General features: G+C 44.0%; 1 protein-coding gene across 2 annotated transcripts in view; it reads left to right on the top strand.

Annotated features, from left to right (window-relative positions):
* Window positions 1–26,949, top strand: part of LOC126092243 (rhophilin-2) — a 740,337-nt gene that overhangs the window by 409,941 nt on the left and 303,447 nt on the right. Inside the window, exon 2 of one of the 2 annotated variants that reach the window (XM_049907750.1) lies at window positions 1,163–1,287. The exons of the other annotated variant lie outside the window; for it this stretch is intronic. Within the exon in view, the coding sequence (XP_049763707.1) occupies window positions 1,210–1,287 (78 nt within the window). The 5' untranslated portion in view covers window positions 1,163–1,209. The remainder of the gene's footprint in view (window positions 1–1,162; window positions 1,288–26,949) is intronic. 2 annotated transcript variants of the gene reach the window in all.

Genomic DNA, 26,949 nt, shown 5'->3' with positions numbered 1-26,949 from the left:
CCGCCTAGGCGGTCACACTACCTTGCGCCTGCGCGGAAGCTGTGTATGGGTACTTGTTGGGACAAGACGTGAACCTAACTCCCGACCTTGAATTTACTAGTGAAGTGAAATAAAAGAAAGGTACAGCTGAGGAAAAGGGCGTATGTGTTATCCTGTGCAGAACGTACTAAGATAGACTGTCTTAAAATCTATGAAGTATTCGTTGGTCATAGGAAGACCTCACGTGCTTACAACGTGTGGCCTGTCTAGGAAAATTTTGTGCTTAAGCACGAAGTTTAATCACATTAAAGAACTAAGGCGTGGGAAGGATAATATAAAGCCAGCAATGTCATTATTATGACTACGTCTTTTTGTTTTTTCTTTTGAGACGTAAATGTTAAGCATTTGCTTAGCTATGGTTACAACGCATTAACATCCTGTTGACTAGTTACGTTCGCGTCTTGTCTCAACAAGTACCCATCACACAGTTTCTGCGCAGGCGCAAGGTAGTGTGTCCGCCTAGGCGGGCCTCACGACGCTACGGTCAGTTCCAGTACAGCACTCGTAACTACCGCATCGCGGTCGCGAAGTGGGGCCGAGGCAGTTTCAGATAAGTTTTTGCAGTCTGAACGATAATTAATGGATTTGTAATTTTAGCTTGACGATGTCCACTATGGACAAACGGTAGTTACTTTTATTCTGAACAAGGTTGGGTTGTTGTTGTTGTTGTTGATGTTGTTGTTGTTGTTGTTCTTGTTGTTGTGGTCTTCAATCCTGAGACTGGTTTGATGCAGCTCTCCATGCTACTCTATCCTGTGCAAGCTTCATCATCTCCCAGTAACTACTGAAACCTACATCCTTCTGAATCTGGTTAGTGTATTCATCTCCTGGTCTCCCTCTACGATTTTTACCCTCCACGCTGCCCTCCAGTACTAAATTGGTGATCCCTTGATGCCTCTGAACATGTCCTACCAAGGTTGGGTTATCCCGACTGAAACCTAGGCAAATCTAGGTGAGCCCTGCAACTGAGGCTGTTGGTTTAAAATTTGTGCGAGAGATCAACCCCGGAAAGCAAATGGGTAGTGGTGGTGTTTGCCTATGCTTGGAGCTGTTGGTGACTCGGTCTGCAGGCGAGTGCGGTTAGTTGTTTGTGCCTGTGGCTGAGTGTGGTGTCGCGCCGCAGATGCGCCGCCAGCAGTGAGGTCGCCCCCGCCGCCCCGCGATGCCGCCATGCTCAAGTGGGTCCAGCAGCGCTCCAGCCACCCCGCCGCGCTTCCAGCCGGCGCCGACGCTCGCAAGAGGACCGGGGTGAGTACCCTCCCCCAAAGCAGCTCTCTCCCAGCTTCTTCTCTTTCATGTGACTCGATAGCTCAGTGGCAACCAGTCCAAAAGTACGGCGTTTGATCTCATTGCAGGTAGGCATGAAAAGGTTTTTTTCTTAGTTTTAGAAATACAATTTGTTGATCAGTCATCCGGTACCGCCGTGGCCGTCGGTCTAGATGGGAGCATGTGCAGTTGTGACGTACAGGAAAACGAGGAAAAACGAAGATAGTATCCCCGAGCAGCTTTATACTCCAACTGTCTTGCCTAAAAACATTGGTCACTACAGCTGCTGTGTAAAGCTAGTTATTTAACCCTTTGAGCCCCAGTAGTTCCTGCCTGAAACCACCATTTTAATTTTTTTTATGTACCAGTGCCCTTAGCATGAAACTACCTATGCTACTGCAAGACTGCGACTTTTAGCAGCACACTGAGGTACTTAAGTGACTACTCCAAGGCACTACATTCGTTTAACAGCTTCCCGTTCAAAGAACGGTCGTCGCGGAGACTATGCTACGTGATTGTAGGAGACTGATATATGTGGTGGTGGTGATATATTTTTTTTTTTTTTTCAGTGGCCATATTGAGTTCGTTGACAGTGAAAGTAAGTAATCTAACTTACGTTAACGTAAATTTTTAGTTCGTACTGCTACTTGTCTGAGTATTATTGAAATGAAACAATTCTGTCACTATGCAGTTGTGATACAAAATTTATTGAACTTAAGGCTCATTTTTGCCTGTGATTAGGCCCGTTTTTGGTTGTTTTTAGCACTATAATCCGTTTTAGGCTTAATGAGTTTATGGAAGTGCAGAGACGTACGATTTTGTGTAGGAAAAACGGGAAGTTGCTTAAAAGTATATCGCACGAAATGATCGGTGGCTGAAAAATGCGTGTCCTAGTGATTCCAGAGTGAAACAACCATCTGAAAACAAGCGATTGTTTCCTGTTTGCCACTTTCATGTTATATTCGTTTCTTGCTATGATGGTAAAATAAATTTCATGGAAAATTTTTTCGTATTATTTGGAGTCAAAGGGGTGAAGGGAAGAGAGATTTTCTACCAAATACTACCGATGAGTTTTGTTTCTTCTTGCTACCAAAATAACCTCTCGCAGACTTAGTATGGGTGACCATTCAAATGTCTCACATGCTAAGACGCACAGTTTCGCATGCCGATCGCTTTTACCATTGTTTTTATATTACTGACCTATATTCTAAGCAAGTTGCTGTGCTATTTTAAGCGTTCGCTGTCACTCACTCACTTTCCTTTTCAGATTTTGGAATATAACAGTAGATTCATGCGCTATTATCTTTTCCTGCAATTTTTCCCTCGTCGTCTTCCTCTAATAGCGCGGAAATTATTTCTTGGTATCTTAACACATCTCGTCATCCCGTCCCTTCTTCTAGTTAATGTTGGCCATAAAATCGTTTCATCGCACCGTCTGATCTCCAAGGAAAGAGAGCATTTTGAGAAATGAGTGACCAAATAAACAAAGACTGTGCTGGGTGTTGATAGATTATGAACAAGACAAAATCCTGCGTTTAATATGAAGATTGAGAAATACCGTTAAATCCGATGTAAAAGCACGAAAGAAAGATGTGGAACAACAGTGACGATACTGCATTTATGTTTATGTAAATGAAAAATATAATTCATTAATATTCAATTGCGATAAATGTGAATTTAGGGACGTTAATAATAGGTGTAACCTGCTGAGTAATAGCATTATGACTGGTTTTTTTGAACGACAGAGGTGCCCTGAACGATAATTTCGTGTATCCAAAAACCTAGTCTGACAGCAGACGTAAGACAAATTCAGAGAAGAGATGCTAGGGTCGTAACTTAATAACCAAATAAGCCAACAGCTATATTTATATCTCCTTTTTATTCCAGAGGCAACCGGCTTGAACATTCCATTATGCCGTCATTAGACTCTCCACGGTAACATAATGGCTGAGCTTACATTGCGAGACAAAATAGCATGCAGAAAAGAATCAGTATCCGCACCAGCGTATATAGCACAGCTATACGCTGGTCGTATTGTTTGAATGCACAGCCGTGTTATATACGCTGGTGTGGACACGGGTTCGTTTTTCCATGATATTTTGTCTGGCAATATAAGCTCAGCTATTATGTTACCGTGGACATACTAATGATGGCATAATGGAATGTCCAAGCCGGTTGCCTCTGGAGTAAACGGGAGATGAAAATTCTCCTATTGGTTTATTTATTGATGGTATTTATTGTAATAGGTCCGTAGGGACCGTAGGAAAGAGTAGCAGGTATGCTCGGGGAAGGTAAATGAGTATCTTCTGAAGAAAGACTGTTTATATGACAAAGTACCACCTCAGCTGTATCTCAAGAACGTCTTTATTCTATCACACGAGCAGTTTCGGCGGCACATTACCGCCACCGCTTTCCTCAGGCCCCACCATTGCCAAAAGAATATTTTATTTCCTTGGAGCATTTACTGTGGAAGCCTTGTTAGTAGCACACGTTGGCTACCTTTCATCAGGAGTCTATACTCGACTTCGTATTGTCTCCAATGCTATCACTGTACCTAACATCCCCACAAAGACAACGCTAGTGGTACTTTCGTCATATATATCAGCTGAAGTCCCTCGTCCATGCAGTAAGATGGACATCCATAAATTAAAGACAGTTTAGTTTTCTAAAAACTCGATTAAATTTAGAGAAATTGGATACGAAGATGACTGTGCAACACTTAACGCTGGCATCAATGTAAATCTCTTTCAAGGATCGTGAGAAAAAGGACGTTAGTGCGCTTAGAAAGAAATATAGTGTGATTGTTCCGTCGCAAATCGAATAGCACGCAAAATCTGTACTGTTGTTCGAAGTACCCTCCGCTATGCAGTGTGCAGTATTGTGGAGTATTTACGTAGATTTCGATGTAGAACGGAATATTTCACGCAGAGAAGGCTTCAGCCACGAGCGACCACTCCCAGACGTTCGGCAGCCGATGATCGGGGCGGTTGCAGGACGGGATTCGAAACACTGGCCTTCCGCGCCGCCGCCTGTTAAGTCGAGGCCGCACCCCTCTCGAACGAACCTGCGGCGCCACATTTCACCTCTTCCTTCCGCAGCGCTCATTTGCATGGGAGTTAGAGCCGCAGCGACAAACACGGTAAGTGGAACTAGTCTTCGCCGGCCCGCAGTCCAGTTTTTCCGTGTTTGTATTCCGAGCTTGCAATTGCCGAGTCTCTTAGCGGCGCTGCCGGAGCTGTATTTATGACGACGCCGGCTCATCGACAGTCGGCGGAACGAGTTAAGCGAAGCGGCCGCTGAGGAACTGCTGCTACGATCAACACGGCGCGGCCAGTACGATCTCGGTCGTCCTTTACATGCTGTTAGAGCTCTACTTCTTCGGCGGAGATCGCCTCGTCTAAGACGCCAGTTGGTCTGAGGTGTCAAATTTCATTTCTGACGTAATGCACGTTCTGTACTCTATGATTATAATTCAAATGCCACTACTCAGGGATATTGAGAGTGGGCTGCAATCACAGCATCCCAGCGAAACTCGGTAGAAATGCTAATGCGTTAATGCGGAACAGATTTGCGGTGGAAAACAGATTAGTTCCATCTGTGACCACCATGGGTAAATCTGGCTCTGCAAACTGTGTATGACGGTATGATTCCGCGCTGTCATGTGAGAAGCCGTAGAGCGAACAGTATGGCTATTGAGAAGAGAGACCGTGCTCTGTTATAGAAACTGTTCTATGTGAACTGGAGGTATTACAGTAACGCATTCATACAGTATCGCCGGTTGAAAGGTCCGAGGAGAGGCCCGGTGTCATTAAATGACTTAAAGATAATGAAATTGCCAAAAAAAAAAATGGGAGCTTGGTGTGGCACCTGAAAGAGGAAAGCTCCCTCTCCTGGTGGAGGTTATTGACGAGGTTGCTGCTGCTCTGACCGACCATGCAGCAGGTTTCCCGTGTAGCGCTGATGCTGGTCCAGTATCACGAGAATCGCCCGTTTCATGGTCAACAGTATGGAAAGTCGTGCGGTCTATTTTACATTGGTACCAGTACAGGATCCAGACGGTGCAGCAAATGAAATCCCTGATACACAGCGACGTTCTGACTTTGCTCTTTGCTCTTTGGTTTCTGACACGGATCGAAGTTGACAAGTGACCGGGCAGTGTTCAATGGAGTGACGAGGCACATTTTACACTATAGGGTGCAGTGAATACACAGAACTGCCGAATTTGGGGTGCTGTTGAACCGCGTATTGTGCACGAAGAACCAGTTCACTCCCCGTATGTGTCTGTTGTCGCGGATTCACAAGCACCTTAATTCCCGGGCCGTTCTTCTTTGAAGAGAATACACCCAGAGGACTTGTCAGGTGTACGGTGGTGTTTGCACGTCATCGAGACCTCCTTGTACAGTAAGTGAAATCTGCGTTGAAAGAACGCAATTGTGTGGAAACCACTGTTTCCACACAAGATTGGGCAACAACTCATGCCACTCGCCCAGCGAAAGGGTTACGTCCAGGAAGATACCTGGGGATCTCTAAAAGAACGGATTTCCTAGGGACACATTGGGTCTCTACTTGATCTGAAAGTCAGAATACAGGAACACACTGCGTAGTTTCCACAGCAATTGCTGCGAGCAACTGCCCATCACGTCGTTCTACGGATACAGCAACAAATTGTGTAAGCTAGGGTTAATGATAAAATCAGCTTTATGCCTTTCTCATTTGTTTGGCCTTTCCTGGCCACATTCCATATCTAATCCATCACATACGCAAACAGCCGGCCGTTGGTTGCCGAGTGGTTCTAGGCGCTTCAGTCTGGAACGACGCGACCGCTACGGTCGCAGGTTCGAATCCTGCCTCGGTCATAGATGTGTGTGATGTCCTTAGGTTAGTTAGGTTTAAGTAGTTCTAAGTTCTAGGGGACTGATAACCTCAGATGTTAAGTCCCATAGTGCTCAGAGCCATTTTTGAACATACGGAAACATTTCTATACGTCTCTTGTAGTCACACCGCCATAATTGCACATGGTGGCCGAAATTGGAATTAATTTTTGCAGCATAAATCGGTTCCACATTAACCCCATTAGCAGATCTACCTAGTTTCACTGTCATACGGTAATTACAGGCCATACTGGACGTCCGTGAGGAGCTGCACTTTAATTATAACCACGCGCTACTTCTTGAGACAGCGTAACTCATGGCGCGAAAATTATCCAGACATGCTCATTTTCCTATTTGAGAATGAGAGCCCGTAGCGACTTAAACAGACTTTTTACACGTAATTTCTAATTTCAAACCTTTTCTCGCTGTGTACACCCCCCCCCCCCCCACACACACACAAAGTCCGGGAATACTTTAAATTATTTATTACACAAGAACCAAACATTGTACAGATTCCATACGTTCGTACGTACATTCGATTACCGTATTGACGTCTACCGGGTCACTCATGGTTCACATATCGAATGTTTGTAAAAACAACTTTCAGGGTTTCTCTTCAAAATGCAATATGTAGAACGTCTGTACAATGTTCTTGTGCAATAAATAATTGAAAGTACTTCCAGAATTTTTGTATAGGCTTTTACGCAGCTTTGTAGGTATAACGTTATAAACAGACACGTGGGAAAACTAGCTTTTGTTAAAATGGAGGTTGCAGGTAATAACTAACATGAAATCTGTACGTAGACCAGCCTGTAAATGTCTAACGCTGTGGAAAGTTACCTGTATATTTATTTACAATCAATTACGCCAAAATAGTGAGAGAAAGTTCTTGTGTACATTGTCGCCGTTACAAATACGGTCAGTAGGCTGTGCCTCATTCTTCTATAGAAAGACAGGTACAGATAATGTACCTCAGCAGGGAGTGGCTAGGGCATTCGCTTGAGATGTTGTTGGTTTTTCCGTATTGCATTACTTGCGTCTCCTGCAGGAAGGCTACGTCCCACACCCGCTGGGCAACGCTCCGTTGAGAACGATGCAAACACTTCGGCAAGGAGGCAGAGGATCGCACATTACAGCGATGAGGCTTTTAAACCCCGGACTGCTTCCGCGCAATGCGTTAAGACTCTCTTTGAGAGCCGCTTTAGCGTTTAGGCGAAGGAGATAGTTAATCCGAGGAGTTAATACACCGGGTAAGCACTAGACTACGTCCTGCAAGAAGTTGGCTTGGCGGCCATTGTTCCATCCTGCCGCCCAAAAAATGTGAAAAAAGAATGATTTTAAAATTTGACAAATTTAACTTTTATCGTCATCGTAAGCAACGAATACACCAAAAAATTGTCAAAAATAAACGACCGAATGTTTTATGCAGATAGTTTTCCATTTGGAACCACTGTGACAAACTCTTATCTAGTACATGTCGTATCCTGTGGAAACAAACTCAAAAAACACTTCCACGGGAGATCGCAGCTAGCAGCGACATTTAGTCCGACCTCTTTCGAAAGGTTATGCGCAGCTGTTAATTTATACGATGTAAACCATCTTACTTGTGAGTTTAGCATGGCAGGCTCATCTTCACTTTCACCAACATCGTCGTGAACTGTCGAAACCACCCGCAAAAGCTGTAGTCACAGCTACTTCAGATATATAGGGTGTTACAAAAAGGTACGGCCCAACTTTCAGGAAACATTCCTCACACACACAAAGAAAGAAAATATGTTATGTGGACATGTGTCCGGAAACGCTTACTTTCCATGTTGGAGCTCACTTTATTACTTCTCTTCAAATCACATTAATCATGGAATGGAAACACACAGCAACAGAACGTACCACCGTGACTTGAAACAATTTGTTATAGGAAATGTTCAAAATGTCCTCCGTTAGCGAGGATACATGCATCCACCCTCCGTCGCATGGAATCCCTGACGCGCTGATGCAGCCCTAGAGAATGGCGTATTGTATCACAGCCGTCCACAATACGAGCACGAAGAGTCTCTACATTTGGTACCGGGGTTGCGTAGACAAGAGCTTTCAAATGCCCCCATAAATGAAAGTCAACATTACCTTCCTTCAATTGGGCCAACTGGCGGTGAATCGAGGAACTACAGTACATACTGATGAAACTAAAATGAGCTCTAACATGGAATTTAAGCGTTTCCGGACGCATGTCCACCTAACATCTTTTCTTCATTTGTGTGTGAGGAATGTTTCCTGAAAGTTTGGCCGTACCTTTTTGTAACACCCTGTATTTACTTCAAGCGACAACTGTTGTTTCGAACGCTGTAAGCGTCCGCTGCCCTGCCCTGCGCTGCATTCGTAGAAATATGTCATTGTACCGCTTGGAGTCTTTGTTAGCAAAAGCGTCGGCGGTTTCATGCGAGAGGCGTTGTACTAAAAAATTAATAAAATGATGGTTTGAGGCAGAAACCACTACGGGCTGAAGGGGCTAATGTAGACTTTGTAAAACCGTTGCTGCTGCTTACCATTCAAACGGGTCCTCGCCAGTAAACAAACACCCCCCCGCCCCCCATTTTTCTAAACAATCGACCTGTCATGTGCAGAACAGCTACAAACGTCTGATTACTTTACAAATGAGTTAATGTGTTAATATTTGATGTCAAGCAAATTTGACATCATACCTCGTGAACTATGTGTCTACAATAAAGTAATTTTACAGATCCGTTCATTGGTACGAGGGGCGTTTGAAAGGTCCGTGCAAAGTCCGAGAGATGGCACCACCGGCGCGTATCTAGGTCATGTTTAGTTAGTAGCATCTTTGGAAAGAATGCGCACCAAGTTTCAGTCATATTTGTCTATTTCTTTGTGTTTGGCATTCGTGTGAGTCAAGGAAGTCGAGTGATTGTCAAAAAATGGACGAAAAAGAATTTCGTGTGGTGATTAAACATTACTTTATGAAATTCAAAACGCCTCAGGAGATTAGAGAGGAGCTCGATAAACATTACGGCGACCCTGCACCTTCGATTGGAACAGTTTATAAGTGGTTTCAAAATTTTCGGAGTGGCTATATGGGCACAAGTGATGCTGAAAATTCTGGACGCCTTGTGGAGGTTACGACTCCAGAAATCATTGATAAAATCTATGATATGGTGGTGGCTGACAGAAGAGTTGAGTTGCATGAGATTGCTAGTTCGGTAGGCATCTCGAATGAACGGGTACATAATATTTTGCATAAACATTTGGACATCAGAAAGCTATCGGCAAGATGGGTTCCGCGATTGCTCACGCTTGACCAAAATGCTGTTCAGGAAGAATCTGCAGGACTTAAAGCGTCGTTCCGTCTCTGTGGATGAAACATGGCTACATTAATATACTCCTGAGACCAAATAACAAGCTAATCAATGGGTTACCAAGGGAGAATGTACACCAAAAGAAGTCGGAAGACCATTCCTTCGGCCGGAAAAGTTATGGCGACTTTCTTTCGGGATTCGCAAGGGATAATCCTCATCGACTATCATCGTTATTGGACCGTTTGAAAACCGAGTTGTAAGAAAAACGGCGGCGATTGGACCGCAAAAAAGTGCTTTTCCATCACGACAATGCACCAGCGCACACCTCAGCGGTTGTGGTCGCAAAATTAATGGAAAAAGGATTCCAACTTGTTTCACATCCCCCCTATTCTCCAGACTTGGCTCCCTCGCACTACTATTTGTTCCCCAATTTGAAGAAATGGCTGGTGGGGTAAAGATTTTATTCAAACGAGGTGGTGATTGCAGCAACTAATAGCTATTTTGCAGACTTGGACAATTCCTATTATTCGGAAGGGATCAACAAATTAGAACAGCGTTGGACGAAGTGTGTAAGTCTGAAAGCAGACTATGTAGAAAAATAAAGGTTCATCCCAAACACGTAAGTAGTTTTTATTTTCGCACGGACTTTTCAAACGCTCTCGTATATGTCAAAAGTGTAAAATGTGTTGAAAGTAGTCAGTAGTAAAGAGGTAATAAATTGAAACATCATGCCTGATGCTAAATTTTTGCTGCATGAACAGTGAAAATTGATTTTGTGGAGGAGGGGGGTGTATTTGCGGGTGTCAAGAAACCCCACGCGTAAATTTTCGAAACTTTTTCGCGATAAGTGCTCTTTTTGTCAATACCGGATTAGTATAATATGGGTAATTTGAGCGCTGCGAGTTACGCTGCTCAACGTACACGCACGCGCGCACAGTTCCTAACTTTGGCCCTTTAAGTACCAAGGCAACTTCCAGAAAGTGTGTTACCAAGGGGGTGGTTCATTAATCGTTCTTGACTTGCATTAACATACTTTCTAAAAATGTACTGATGTGTAGGGTCCAGAAACTGAGAATATCTTTTAGCACAATATTTGCAGTACCAACGCAGTTTATATTGCGTGTACTGTCGACTGTATATCCATCACAAAAAATTTTAAAATGCAAATTTCGTTCATTGTTGTTCGCTTTTACTTTCAAACTACTTTTTAAAAGGGATTGATGGGTAAGGACGGCTCTGAAAGTGGGAACAGTGAATACGAAATAGGTGAAAGTGAGACCTACTACTGACTTAAATTTTTGGGTTCAGTTTAATTGAAAAATTTCAAACATGTATGCAATCCGGTAGAAGAATTCATTAAAAACAAGTATTTTTTCAAGATTTTGGAACATTGACTAGTGGTGGGTTAATACGTATGTTATTGTGTTAAGATTTCGACACGAGGATGTATCTCCTAATGAGTAATTACAGGCGCAATTTAAATTTCTAATTTCGGTCAGTAATTATTTGTAGTGAAAATCAAATTTTTGTTGCCCATGCAAACCGGTAGATACTAAACATGCAACTGAAACCAGGTAACCCTGTGTCGCTTAGTAATATTGATTCAGGTGGATCCCATTCCAGTCCTGGCACGTTACATTCATTGCGGTACCATTGTCCGAACCAAAGTTCTCCGCACGGCAGTGAGACATCTACATCTACATCTACATTTATACTCCGCAAGCCACCCAACGGTGTTTGGCGGAGGGCACTTTACGTGCCACTGTCATTACCTCCCTTTCCTGTTCCAGTCGCGTATGGTTCGCGGGAAGAACGACTGTCTGAAAGCCTCTGTGCGCGCTCTAATCTCTCTAATTTTACATTCGTGATCTCCTCGGGAGGTATAAGTAGGGGGAAGCAATATATTCGATACCTCATCCAGAAACGCACCCTCTCGAAACCTGGCGAGCAAGCTACACCGCAATGCAGAGCGCCTCTCTTGCAGAGTCTGCCACTTGAGTTTGTTAAACATCTCCGTAACGCTATCACGGTTACCAAACAACCCCGTGACGAAACGCGCCGCTCTTCTTTGGATCTTCTCTATCTCCTCGGTCAACCCGACCTGGTACGGATCCCACACTCATGAGCAATACTCAAGTATGGGTCGAACGAGTGTTTTGTAAGCCCCCTCCTTTGTTGATGGACTACATTTTCTAAGGACTCTCCCAATGAATCTCAACCTGGCACCCGCCTTACCAACAATTAATTTTATATGATCATTCCACTTCAAATCGTTCCGCACGCATACTCCCAGATATTTTACAGAAGTAACTGCTACCAGTGTTTGTTCCGCTATCATATAATCATACAATAAAGGATCCTTCTTTCTATGTATTCGCAATACATTACATTTGTCTATGTTAAGGGTCAGTTGCCACTCCCTGCACCAAGTGCCTATCCGCTGCAGATCTTCCTGCATTTCGCTACAATTTTCTAATGCTGCAACTTCTCTGTATACTACAGCATCATCCGCGAAAAGCCGCATGGAACTTCTGACACTATCTACTAGGTCATTTATATATATTGTGAAAAGCAATGGTCCCATAACACTCCCCTGTGGCACGCCAGAGGTTACTTTGTCTGTAGACGTCTCTCCGTTGATAACAACGGAGACCCGTTGAATGGTTCGACACAAAGGCCGACAATGTACTAAATACATCATCGTTAGAACATCTCTTAATTACTATATGTTTGTGCTTGTGCCTTCCAACTTCCGTGACGCATTTGTTACCTAAAGGTATCTGAGACACTTCAGTTCATAAAAACCTGAACACGTTTGGAGCAGCACATTCCAGCTTGTAGAAGGGAGGGAGCATTAGGGGGGGGGGGCGGGACAAGGAGGAGGAGGGGGGGGGGGGAAGGACAATGGTTTTTAACGTTCCGTTTATTGCGGCGTAGTAAACTGATGCAGAGCTCAGCGTGGAAATTCCTCGCCTCATTCAAAGGAACCATCCCGATATTTGCCTTAAGCGATTAGTCACGTGTCGTCGAGGACGTAAGCAGCAGCCTTCGAAAGTATGTACTGTATAAATAGGAATGTCAGTCCTAACTTAAGTGTGAGGTACGTCGTAGGTGGTAAGATCTTTCGTGACCAGAATACGAAAGGCAGTTCTTACAGACTGCCCAACAGCGCACGATCTGTTAAGAGTGGAGTTCCCTGTGCTCTGAACCCACACACGGAGGCTGACTGCGGTACAGAGGCGACCAGGGGATAAACTCGGGCCACAAGTCAGATGCAGGAGTCAGCTGCTAGCCTGCAGCCCATCAAGATGCAGTACAGGTGGAAGCACACGGGGCAGTTCATGCACGCTTGTAGAATAGAGCAGGAGAGAAGTGGGTCATAAAGTAGGAGAAGCTAGTGTGTGCGAAGACTGCAAGGTCTTGGCACTGCACTGGGTGCAACTCGTCTCAAGATCTCTGCACAGATGTAACTGCGGTTACCAGAATAGGCGCTAGGTATCATGCGCAGACGTGCCTCTCACCTCAGCACACCGGTTGAAGCTTCTAGGCACACTGTTCATAGTTATTGAAACCGTACACAATACTAAATAAAATCTGAAATTTTCGTGTCATAGTGTTGTTGTTGCAGTGCCGCACATTTGACGCATTTGCGTCTGTACTGTAGTGGTTTCTGGCAAGTCTAGGTTTACTTCTAGCGGAGATCGAACAAGTACTACAACACACAAAAAAATTACTTTATTAAAATCCGAACAGTCTAAAATACTTAGTTTGGGGACAGCCCATGTCCACAGGAACATCTGTGAATTTCTTACTATCGCTTGGCCCGATAATTTACCGCGTGACACAATATACGGGGTGATCAAAAAGTCAGTAAAAATTTGAAAACATAATACACCACGAAATAATGTAGATAGACGTAAAAATTGATACACATGCTTGGAATGATATGGGGTTTTATTAGAACCAAGAAAAATCAAAGTTCACAAAATGTCCGACAGATGGCGCTGGGCAGCAAAACGTCAGTAACTGCTACCGTGACGGGTGAGACGTACGCCGATATGTTACAGAATCTCATCGTCCCAAGCCTGGCTGGAACGTACGATGTTTATGCAGGATGGCGCTCCACCCCATATTGCTAGACGCGTGAAAGATCTCTTGCGCGCGTCGTTTGGTGATGATCGTGTGCTCAGCCGCCACTTTCGTCATGCTTGGCCTCCCAGGTCCCCAGACCTCAGTCTGTGCGATTTTTGGCTTTGGGGTTATCTGAAGTCGCAAGTGATCGTGATCGACCGACATCTCTAGGGATGCTGAAAGACAACATCCGACGCCAATGCCTCACCATAACTCCGGACATGCTTTACAGTGCTGTTCACAACATTATTCCTCGACTACAGCTATTGTTGAGGAACGATGGTGGACATATTGAGCATTTCCTGTATGGAACATCATCTTTGCTTTGTCTTACTTCGTTATGCTAACTATTGCTATTCTGATAAGATGAAGCGCCATCTGTCGGACATTTTTGAACTTCTTTTTTTGGTTCTAATAAAACCCCATGTCATTCCGAGCATGTCTCAATTTGTACCCCTCTATCTACATTATTCCGTGATTTATTCAGTTTTCAGATTTATACTGACTTTTTGATCACCCGGTAGAATGATACGTCGGTGCTCATTCGAATCTCCCGTGTGGACGACATAGTAACAAGCATACCTGGCGTAAAGAAACAATTGGAAGATTTGAAAGGAAATGAACAACCAGGTCCGGATGGAATCCCAGATCGATTTTACAAAAAGATGGCAGATACTACAAGAGATGCGTTGTGTATGACGGAAAAGGTTGCTGTTGAAATTCCGAGAACGTACCTTCCAGGAAGTGTTGGAAAAGATATTACTTCCTCCCACAGGTATTTCCCGAAGTGACCATAACGAAAACACACTCATTTTAGCTTATACGGAAGTTTATCTATAGTTTCCTTCCTGGCACAGAGAACGGGGAAAACGTTAGAGATACCAGCGGTACCCTTCCCCACACATCGTAAGGGGGCTTGTGGATCACAGATGAAACTGTGGATGTAAAGAGAGACAGATGTACTGTGACGGGCGGGGACGAACACACTAAGTTTCTGGAAACGACGAGGCTAGCCTGTCTTTGGAAAAGCCCTCTTTCCGTAGCAGGTATCAGAGATGACGAAACGCGCTGCGGTTATGCGGATCACGTCTCTGGACCGGCCTGGTGGCAGACGAGATGGCTTGATTTCAGGGATCAGGCGAGGGGAAAACCACAAGAAAACTAGTACGCGGCTTGCGATTCATACGATATGTCTCCTTGGCCGCCCTTGTGTTCCAGCAGCTCGAATCAGGTCCAGTTACGAAGGTTCCCAATCCCGGTGACACGTGGCGCTTCCGAAACTTGAGGATCACTACATGTCAGTGCTATTAATTCCGAAAAAAAATAAAAATAAATAAAATGGTCGTCGGGAACCAGTGTCTAGTAGGGTATGAAGTAAACGAGACGGCGCTGTAGTTACGGTCCTGGGTCAGTGGGGCTTCAGATCAGTCTGGTCCGCCTTATAAAAGTTTCTCGGGAGTTTCCTGTGATCGCTTAACTGCAAATTCCGGTCTGACTCTTAGGAAAGGGCCACAACCGAGTTCCGTGCACATAGTTCCAGAGTTGTGTTTTAAAGGTGGAAGTTTGATTGTATCCGAATTTTTCGCCAACATGGTATGACAGTGAACTGAACTGCTGCTGCTGTATCATGTGTATTGATGTCTTTTATTTTCATTGATGTGTAGATGTGTGTAGAGTTAGACCGATAACTAAGACGCTTTAATAAAAGTGCACTGAAGGGATCGCCGACTTCTGCGTTGCGTGTTGCTGTTGGCAGCTGTTTACTTGGTGAAAGATGGTAAATGAACAACACGAATTAGGAGACCGATAACTAGATACGATGGTGGCACCAATGACAAAATAGTGTTCGATGAACGTCGTGATGATGGGGTGTGTGTGAAATTACGTAGAAGGGTAATGGAATGCGGTGTGCAGTATGTTGTCTTATAAAACAGAATATTCTGTAAATTCAAACGAAAGTCGTCCTTTCCTGCGTAAGGACAACATCGGGAATCTGGATATTACGAAAACATTCCACGACGTTTTCGAAACGATTACTGAGCTAGCTACAGATCAGTCCGTCGGCACAACCTGTTTTCGCAAAAGTAAAACTAAACTCTAACGTTGTAATACGAAGAAATATCCCAGGAAACCCTTCGGGACGCATACGGTAGAAGACATACTTACGAAAACCTGTAACCAACTTTTTAATCCATAGTCGTCAGATCAATAATCGTCCATCTCGCGCTATCTGTTTATACGGAGGAGTACCACGGGTGTATGGAGTTCAGGATACGAAATGATGAAGACATTACGGTAAATTTATTCTGCATTTACTTGACGGTCCGATCTCTCGCGAATTGAACTTAAAGCAGATACGATGGATACCGAAATGAGGTCCGTGAAACGAATGTGTTTATACTGCCCAATAAACCGCTTCAGCGTCCGTCGTAAGAATTCGACTTCGCCGTACGTATTTGGTCGTGAGCTCTTCCGAAATAATGTTACGACTGGTTTAATTGTTACATATAAAAGTATTCACATCACCTCTTGCAACTTTTTACAGAATTACCTCAGCTCCGAAGCCGCACGCAGAATCACTGAAGTGGTCTTCCTTCTCTTTAGTATTGCTTTCTGAAAGTCCTAAAGTGCTGTTTGATATACACGTGGGAGTTAATCGGAACTCCATCAAATGGCTAAGTGTGTTCGTTTAGACGGCGCGCGCACTTTTTTGGGGCTAATAGCGTTGCTTTATTTTCAGCGCTGCAGCAGCAGAGTGCATAAAGTTTGATAGCGTATACGTTGTTGGTTTATGGATCACCTTACGTGAGCCAACTTTTAAAGATTGCCAGATGAAGACGTTAGAAACGTAAATACGAGGTAAGACGTAAACTGTTTTCAGATTTCCTTCTTCATTGCGGCTATTTGGCGAAAGATGTTTTTGCAAGTTATTTAGCGTATCCAAATTGGGGAACTGAAGTTTTACTACGACGTGTGATGACACTATTTGAGTGAGTGTATGCATAGATAAGTTCTTATTTAGCATGTTAAGCGTCTCGATGTATTAATTTAATATGGAGGCTGCTTCAAAGGAAAATAGTAAGTGCATAAACAAAAGAATTTGTGAGACTTACTCAAAGGGAATCACGTAAACAAGATGAGGGCGAATTCGCTGTCCCAGTCGGTTGTTTTCACCTACTGTATTAACATAGTGCAATAAGGAGCGTTGCTGCATCTTATATGCAACGTAGCGCGACTTGGGTGCTGGTATATTAACACCGACATGTAGGAAACGGATTAGTGTGGCATTCGTATTTTTCCGAGGTGTGTGCGATGAATGCAGCAACACGAACTATGCCGACGTTATTGCCAAAGCGCTTGAAAATGTAGTCAATCAACAAAGGAGGTGGCTTACAAAACACTCATTCGACCTATACTAGAGTATCGATCATCAGTGTAGGATCCGTACCAGGTCGGGTTGACAGAGGAGATAGAGAAGATCCAAAGAAGAGCGGCGCGTTTCGTCACAGGGTTATTTGGTAAGCGTGATAGCGTTACGGAGATGTTTAGCAAACTCAAGTGGCAGACTCTGCAAGAGAGGCGTTCTGCATCGCGGTGTAGCTTGCTGTCCAGATTTCGCGAGGGTGCGTTTCTGGATGAGGTATCAGATATATTGCTTCCCCCTACTTATACCTCCCGAGGAGATCACGAATGTGAAATTAGAGAGATAGAGCGCGCACGGAGGCTTTCCGGCAGTCGTTCTTCCCGCGAACCATGAACCATACGCGACTCGAACAAGGAAGGGAGTTAATGACAGTGGCACGTAAGGTGCACTCCGCCACACATCGTTGGATGGCTTGCGGAGTATAGATGTAGATGTAGATACAAACAGGGCCAAAGCGCTGTTGTTGTTTCCTTGGCTGCCGAAGGACAAACATCGGTAGACATCCATCGGGGAAAGAAGAATGTACACGAGGCATATAGTACAGATCTCTCCCCACGCAATTACCACGCCTTCGACCTTGAAGGATCGACGGTTCTTGTTTTCAGATGAGGATTAGCAGCGGGCGGTTATGCACTTGTGCAGGCAGCAGCACAAAGTGTTTTACCAAACGGTGTGTTCAACATGGTCCGTCACTGGGTCGATTACTTAAGTGCTCACGGCGATTTCGCCTGATTGGCTTACCGAATCTGGACTTCACGGCTTCGATCGGAAACTTTTTGATCGCCGCGGATAAATACTTTAACTGTGCATAAGCAATAAAATAAAGCCAATCAGTTAAAACACCTGATGCTGTTCTTGATCTGCACGTTAATAACCTTGCATTTATTTTCGTAAATACATGTTTCTAATTCTGCCTGCAAAGAAAGGAACGAAGCTCGTCATGGCGTAAAAATTTAGAAACAACTACTCACTAAGATAAATACAGAAACGTTCACAATGTGGATGAGACAGATAATGGAACGCGGTATTAACAGCTTTTTGGATTTATTATAATGAAGACGCCCAGTTCAAGATAGTACTGTGAAACATCCTGGCGCATTAAAACTGCGTGCAGGAGTGGTTGCGATTGTGGAAGCTTTATCTTTCTCGGTCGAGTGGCCTACAGACTGAGCTACCAAGCGCGGCTCATAACGTGCCCCCATAGTTTTACTTCATCTACATCCATACTTCGGAAGGCACCTGACGGTACCTTGAGTACCTCTATCGGTTCTCCCTTCTATTCCAGTCTCGTATTGTTCGTAGAAAGAACGCTGTAATGCGCACTTCCTCTGGGCATGCTGTGTTGCGGTCTCCATCTGAACAAATGGTTCAAATGGCTCTGAGCACTATGGGACTTGACATCTGAGGTCATCAGTCCCCTAGAACTTGGAACTACTTAAACCTAACTAACCTAAGGACATCACACACACACACACACACACACACACACACACACACACACACACACACACACACACACACACACACACACCAATGCCCGGTTCCAGACTGTAGCGCCTAGAACCACCCGAACAATCGAAGTAACGTTAGATACAGATCGGGTATCCATAATGTGCTCATAACATTCTACATCTGCAGCAGTGGCTTTTCTCTGTGCTACAGACCTAACTTATGGATAAAAGTTGTTTAACATCTCCAAAGGCAGTAGAAATACTGCGGTATCACTTCGGTAACATTCAGTGAAACTGTTCATGATTTAAAAGTGTCAATTCCGGTCAGTGAATTGAAGCTATTTTAAATGATTACGTGCCGCAATTCGGTGTGAGAAAATGGCGCTGAAGTTACACAGGACGCTTCTAATATTTGCTGTCCCGGATCTCATGTGGAAGAAACTGCAGGCATAGGAGGATCAGATTTCGGGAGTGCATAACAGAACCAAAGTGGCAGGAATGCAGGTCTGTGTTGCGTCAGTGGGACGCGTAGCTTTGAAGCTGAGGATAAAGACAGCTTCCGGGCGGCTATTTCCGTCTCCCGCTCTACCTGGCTGCTGGCTCGAGATCACCGCGGAGTCCGGGCACAGACTTCACAGCGATCGCATTTGCAGGCGACATCACTAAATTTTTGTATTTTAACTACTGAACACGTTTCGACTCACGAGGTACGTCGTTCCTACCTGCTCCTATCATTCATTATTCCTTTTGCAGAATCACTATCTGTCCCGTGATCCAGGACCATCTCCTTTTTTTATTCCAATGCATCTCCGAGAAAGGAAGAACTGTAATCACAAACAGTCAAGCTTTGTTTAGATACAACTGACGTGTAGCCATCATACAACTGTTACGCAAGCAATATTGAGGATATTCAGCCCAGCTGACAATCGCGTGATTGCCACAATATGTTTCGGGACATTATTATCCCATTTTCAGGTAAAAACTGTACCTCGGGAACGATGGGTGCGCCGACCTGTGATGTTTCGTGTTTTATAGTTTGAGTTTACGGTGCACGTGTGCAGCTTGTTAGAGTTGTAACGAGGCCTAATGGCTCAGAAAACCTATTTAAGCACTTGATAATGGGATGATAATGTTCCGAAACATGTGGCAATAGCCACACGATTGACAACTGTGCTGAATATCCTTAATATTGTCTAAGTATATCTGTTCAGTGGTTTGTGACCCGTAGATCATTGTCCTCAGTGGATCGTTACCGGTCACTTCATGTATATGAGTAGAGCTAAAGGGATCTTGTATTGTATGTCAACCAGGGACCTAGAAACGACGGATAGGCTCCGTCCCCGCCGCAGCCGCAGTGGTCCACAACCCCACGACGACCACCGCAGTCCACTCCACCTCTCCGCCGCCCCACACCGAACCCATGGTTATAGTGCAGTTCGGGCCCTGGTGGATCCGCCAGGGAACGTCTCACACCAGACGAGTGTAACCCGTATGTTTGCGTGGTAGAGTAATGGTGGTGTACGCGTACGTGGATAACTTGTTTGCGCAGCAATCGCCGACATAGTGTAGCTGAGGCGGAATAAGGGGAACCAGCCCGCATTCGCCGAGGCAGATGGAAAACCGCCTAAAAACCATCCACAGACTGACCGGCTCACCGGACCTCGACCAAGTCCGCCCGGCGGATTCGTGCTGGGGACCAGGCGCTCCTTCCCACTCCGCAAAACTGTGCTTTAGAGCGCTCGGCTAACCGGGCGGGCTAAAGGGATCTTAGTGCACTGTACGGTCTCGGCGAAGATAAAGGAACTCGACATTAAATATTCTTTCGTTAAATCTTCAGATTCCCCCACTGAAACGAAAACATTTTAAGGCACATAAATAAGAACACAAGTAGTCAGTATTCATCAGTAATTTTTATATGATGTTGCACTGTTCGCAAGGCCATGATGAGACGGCAACAGACTGTCGTCGTCCAAGAACATAACATGATGATGAACAGTCTCGACAAAAACTTTTCACCGAAAAGGTTTGTTGCAAAAACTCCACGGGGGAAATATATAATTGTTAGTGTAACAACGAAATGATAGAAAATATTTCGTATAGGCATGAAATCATTACGGAAGGCGATAGCAAGGAGGCGCACAAGTTAAATTAGAGGTTAAAATTATGCTGCAGCTAAATCGAAATTTATAGGTGAGGATTTTCTTGCAGGTACATGGATTCGCCTTAAAAATGATGGAAAACATCTGATTGCAGATGAAATTTACTTGTTATTAAACAGCAGACTATTTGTCAATGTAAAAAATTCTTGTAAATATTAACTTAAAATACATGAGGAAAAAAGTAGATCAGTTGGGGGGGGGGGGGGCAGACAGTAAGAGAAGTGGGAAGAAATGTATTACGGAATTGGGTGGGTGATAGGGGAAATACACGAAGTTGTCTTTGAGCATTTAAAGTATATTGTGGGCACTTCGCCAGATGTTCCTACATTTACATATCTAAGGACGTGTCGCTTCTTTTGCCTAGTGGAGGACATCAGATGGTTCAATATCTCTGATCGTCATTCAGTTATCGCCTTTCATCGATGCAGTGTTTGTCATATCGTATCCGTAATTTCATGAAAATAAGAAAAGATCAAGGAAGCGTAACAATACAGTTGCATATAGTAAGATTTCAGCTACGTACTGTTACTTATCCTCAGTCACCACCATTCGTTGTGCACTTTCACCAACAATAAACAAGAGCCTGCATGCCACGTTCGTAAACAATTGAACCATCTGTGACTATCTGCTATGTCGAAGCTGTAATGACAGTATCTGGGTGTGGACGAGGCTCACGAAAAAGACAGGCCGTGGCGCTTGCGTCACAACACGTGACTGCAGGTCTTCAGACTGCCAGCAGCCGTCTCCAGCGGTCAGCGAGAAACTTTCATACGAGTTTAATAATTCTTAACTGCGCATTTAAATGCAAGGAAGTTCTCGATAGCACAAGTCAAAATTAAGACCTTTAAAGGGTACCTTTTCAATTAAATATTGATCTCCCTTGAGCCCTGTATGGAGCTGAGCATTCCCGAAGTGTGGCGGACAAGCCTACTAGTGTGACGTCACAAGTTCGTTGCAGGGCCTGTATATCTCGCTGGGCCCGGGTCTGAAAAAATGTTGGCCACATACGTTATTTTTCAAACGCCCAAAAACATGGAAGTCTAAAGGTGTAAAACCAAGACTGTACGGTGAATGTGATAGGACAGTCAAGGAAAATTTGGGAGTGAGGTGTATGGTCGCAAAACTGTTGTAAGGCCTGGCATTTTCCTTCTTGCAAGTGGAAGTTTGTCTTTCTCCCTGGGCTGACTCCGGAAATTTCTTGCTTCAGCCTAGTCAGTGTTGCCTTGTAGCGTTCCGAATTCACAGTTAATTTAGGCTGCAAGGTGTGGAAAAGTACAACCTGCGTATCTAAGGAGACTATATTCATTAGTTAGCCTACGGATGATTGTGTCTTAAAATTCTTTGTAAGAGAATACGCATGTCACCATTCCATAGGCTGTCTTTTAGATTCCGGCTGACTGTGATATCACCTCTTGTCCCGGTCGATGATATCCAGAAAATTGTCAGCTCTACAGTTCCACAGTCTCGTATTGGTCAATCAGGTCCCAACAAATTTCTATTCTCTCTCTCTCTCTCTCTCTCTCTCTCTCTCTCTCTCTCTCTCTCTCTCTCCTCCTCCTTTGCTTCTCAGGTATCATTCTGCCTATTTCGCAACCAAGATGGCGTGACACAATCTTGTCTAAGGTATTACAGCCGACATTCAGTTGTACGACCAATTCCTTGGTCGTAATCACCCGATTATCACGAGTGTGCCGATCGAGACATTGTCCGTTATGAGGAATGTCAGCTGAGCAAGTTAGACTAGCGCGTGGCTTAACGTGCGCATCCTTTCTATCACTGCTGAAGCAGACTATCCACCGCCCCACGTTTCTCACATCTAGTGTGTCGTCGCCATACACATTTAGCAAGCGTCAATGGATTTTAATAGACGCAATTTGTTCAGCAACGAGCAATGCAATGGCACATTTGTTTCATACGCCTTTCTGGTACACTCCCCCTGCTGCTGCTGCTCCCGCTGCTGCTGCTCCCGCTGCTGCTGCTCCCGCTGCTGCTGCTATCTGTCGCTGGACGGCGAAACCAACAGGAAATCAGCGGAAGATAAAAAAGATTAGTCCTACACCAACATAATCCGGATCTGATACTCAGTCAACAGAATTAGTGCACCAGTAGCATAACGCCAGACCCATAGCGCTCGTATTGTACAGGCAGTGGATTCCAACGCTACCTTGGTCTCCACTGTAATCAACTGGATGTGCGTGTACCTTAGCAGGTTACACTCCGTCCCACTTAGGGCGTCCACCTACACAGTGTTGCAGATACACAGGACCTACCCCAACAGAAGTTCTACGGCGTATTCTCGTCAGCCGTTCGCAGTATATCGGCTAGGTGCCGCTGGGCATCAGCGACACACACACACACACACACACACACACACACACACACACACACACACACACACGACTCCAGTAGCTAACATCATACATGCCTGCTAACAGAGGAACAACGTCTTAACCGTGAACTGCATTAGGTAATGAAACGTTCCACAAGGATGAAGTCACCGTGGCTGACTTAAGATTTTACGACCGCGAGTAACGTTAACCTCGAGGAGGAGATAAGAGCGAAATGTGGTGTACGTAAAAACGACAATATCTTACATGCCGTGGCAGAGGAAAACCAGTGTAAGATTTTCGTTTTTTCTAGAGGGTCTCTTTACCTGGCTGTGGGAATTCATTATATTGTAAATGAGGCTACATTCTAGTTCAAAATTCCTTCGATAGACATCTTTATCAATAAGCATTTCGTCACTCGTTCTACGGCTGTGTTTGTTGTTAATATTTCATAAGCGGAGGTTGCCTACAGTGGATCATAGATACAAATGAAATTTCTCCAAAATGTGACTCACTGGTAGGAAAAAATACCTCTTCACTTTTCGTGTCGAAATCTCTTGTAACCCTCGGAAACCATTTGGTGCAACTTAAGATTTTCTCGAGACAAAGGAATTAAATGTGTTAGCTGCCATTGGGTATTGATTTAAATAAATGGGGAAGCTGAAAATTAGTGGCGACTGGGGTTCGAACCCGGGTCTCCTGTTCAGTAGGCAGATTCGCTGACCCCTACGCCATCCGTACATAGTGGTCATCGTAACGGTACGGACTACACTAGAAAGCCTCCCGTCAGATCCAAATTCTTAACTTATCCACTTACCACCTGCCCATTTTCCTCATTACTCGAGGTATTTCAGTCGTGGAATACATCGGCAGTGAAGCCATCATTCGCCGTCGTCGTCTTGGTCACACATGTGGCGGCTGTCTTTTCGGAAATAGAATTTTTGTGTTCTGATTGATGGGATCAATGTGGCCTGGTACAAATCTTTCTCCATCTTAGGCTGTAGTGGTCATCTACAATTTTTGTGCTACATTTTCTTGCGAAGCCTTCCTCTCATACTACATTTCTATTGGCTCTTCATCTCCTTTCAGTCGTAGATTTTCGTTTACTTACAGTATATTTATACTATATTTTCTTATTTTGTCAGTTTAGCTAGTGTTCATGGATTTATCCGTGTAAAATAAAGGGAGGAGGCATAATGACACAGTTGCTGCATTCACATTAAGGGAGTAACTACGTTAAAATTCTCGTACTGCTATGAAGCGTCAGGTTTTTCCCGTTTCCCCATATCACATACGGAGAATGTTGGGAAGGTTTCTGTGATAAGGTTCAAGCTCACTTCTCTAATTCGAACTCTTGCAGCTTATCTTATCACACTTACTTCCTTTTTTGTGTAAAGTGTTATGTACTACGAGCAACAGCAGTCGTCTTCTCCAGATGTGTATCACTCTGAGAGAGCGGCCACTGAGGAAGTTTGTGCTAGTACTGTGGTATTCTTAGAATTAATTTTGTTAGGCCAAATAGCTCACTTGCTCTCATGACGCATCAGACACAGGTGCAGATCTTGACGACTATGAACTGGTGAAGCAATATTTTCTACATAATATTAATCTGTGTTATCTTCATGAACTTGGATAATTTACTCGCGTCATCTCTTTTACTAATTTTAAACTACACACGCTCTGTAAAACTACGAACACTGTACATTAATTACTACTGAACATCGCATGTTTGTGGTCTGCCACTGCTTGGATGTTTATCAAGAATCCTACCGCAATGCCTAAGCATTAGGAGCGTTAGTGAAGGGCTTGTGCAACAGTGGGAATACTCCCGACAAATGGAAACTGCATTGATTATCCGTCTGCACGAAATGGCACGCACATTAAACATACAGCAAAATTCTGGACATAAAGTTTGATCGGATTTCGTGGAACGCAGCAGATTTTACAGTTACGTACTAGTGACTGTAGCTTATATTGTTTGCATTACATTCGTCATCTACTGCCCGCAATCGGCCATCTGAGGCAAGACAAACCGTGCAATCTTCGTATTCTTCACCTGACTTACGGACCCTGTTCGTTGTATAAAATGATTCACATTCTCCTAGACCTGTTCGGCGTGTGTTTAGCTGTAAGTAAACCCGCCCTCAACCTGAAGGTTGATATGAACACCGCATTGTTTTGTTAGGTACGATTCTAGTGGAGGGGAGGTATGGCTTAACCTTTACTCGATCTTTGAAGGCTACAGAGGCAACTAAATTTTGTCAGCTCTAAAACACGGTGATTCTTGGTATTTCCTCTGTACACAAATCAGTGCAGGTGGCGAAAGAAGCGATAAGTAGCAGAGAAAAAAAAATCCAAAGATAACCCCGAATCTTCGAATTCGTAGTCTGCTGCTTACCTGTTGAGCCACACAGTCTGATGCACTCAAACTGCTGGGCGCCCCAAGAGTGTGAAGAGCGAGCAGCACATGTGATGGAAGAAATGGCGTGCTGGGAAAAGTGACATATCCAGGAAGATCGGGACAGCTGCCGCACAGGATAACTAGGAATCAATTTCACATCTACTAATTCAGTGGCGCGTGCTGTGATTACATAGATTGTTTGTGTGTGTTTGTTGAGTTAGCTACGTTAGTCACTAATCTGTCTTACAGCATTTTTTTTTTCAATTTCATAAACTCTTACAGAGTATAATAAATAAAAATTGTTTCTTCTTCATTATTCTCAGTTGTTTCCTTTGAGCCCACACTTCAATTCTTCAAAAATCTTATTCGTTCTATTCTTGAGTTCACTTCCTTCCAGTTCTTAATTTCTTTACTGTCCCCTAAAAGCTGTCTTTATGTCCATATCGACTCCTACATTTTCGATGTCTCTTCCTACTTCTCCCTGATCTGTGAATTTTGATTTGTGATCGTTTGGTAAGTCAAAGAGTTGATACGCTCTGTTGTTATTCATCCTGAATATGGGTCCATATATTTTTAATGTACTTTTTCTCATCCCGTCAATCTTAATACACAATTCTGTACGTATTCTGATTCATTGCTGGTTTTGGAGCCTATTATTTTTCTTAGGATGCTTGTTTCAGCTTTTACTAGTGTTTCGTGTTACCCTTTCTTGTTTACTTTGCGTTTCCACTGCTTATTTCTGGTCTGTCCATTGTTTCAGTTCTGTGTTACAGAACAGATTTTTAATATATATATTTCTTTTTATTTAAAGCCCTCTCCAATTTACCTACTCTAGTTTCTGTTACTGTCATTTCCTTCTTGTTGTTCACTATTCATTCTCGTAGATCTTTAAAAGAGCCTGCTGTTGATACAGGGATGTTATTTATTTTAAGCTTTTGAAATGCATGACTGATATTCGTCATGAACTGTGTTTTTGCAAATCATATTGGTTATCAAACTTCCGAGTTTGACGCTGCTGTTCTGTGATTTTTTCTTGTCCACTTTCAAATTAGTCTATAATAAGTAGCCTGTCATTTATAAATTGACGACGCTCTACAGTGATCAAGCTTAGGCTTTTTCCCAGTTGTTTACCCTTAGTATTTATGACCTTTCATTCTTTATCCACTTTCTGAAACGCACAGCTAAAAAGTAGGGCTGACAAGCCATCTGCTCGTCTTCCTGGTGATTTTATTTCAAAATTTTCTGACGGCTCTCCCTTTAATTTTACCGATCTGCTGGTTTAGCGTAAAATACTGTCCAGACATTGATGTACACTGACAACCCACTGACCAAAAGCCGCACTGCGTATCGGCCTGTAGATGCTCCTCCTGACGCAGATGACTCGCCTGCTCACTCCTCAGTTGGTGGATACTGTTGTCACTCGTTCTTCCATTTCTCTTGCTGTGATGGCTCGTGAAACGCCCCACACGTGCGTCAGTTGGTGGATACTGTTGTCACTCGTTCTTCCATTTCTCTTGCTGTGATGGCTCGTGAAACGCCCCACACGTGCGTCGTACCCGCGTTGAATGAACGAGG

Source organism: Schistocerca cancellata, chromosome 7, assembly GCF_023864275.1.
Source record: "Schistocerca cancellata isolate TAMUIC-IGC-003103 chromosome 7, iqSchCanc2.1, whole genome shotgun sequence".
NCBI lineage: Eukaryota > Metazoa > Arthropoda > Insecta > Orthoptera > Acrididae > Schistocerca > Schistocerca cancellata.
Note: the sequence above shows the minus strand (reverse complement) of the source record. Positions and strands in the feature narration are given on the sequence as shown.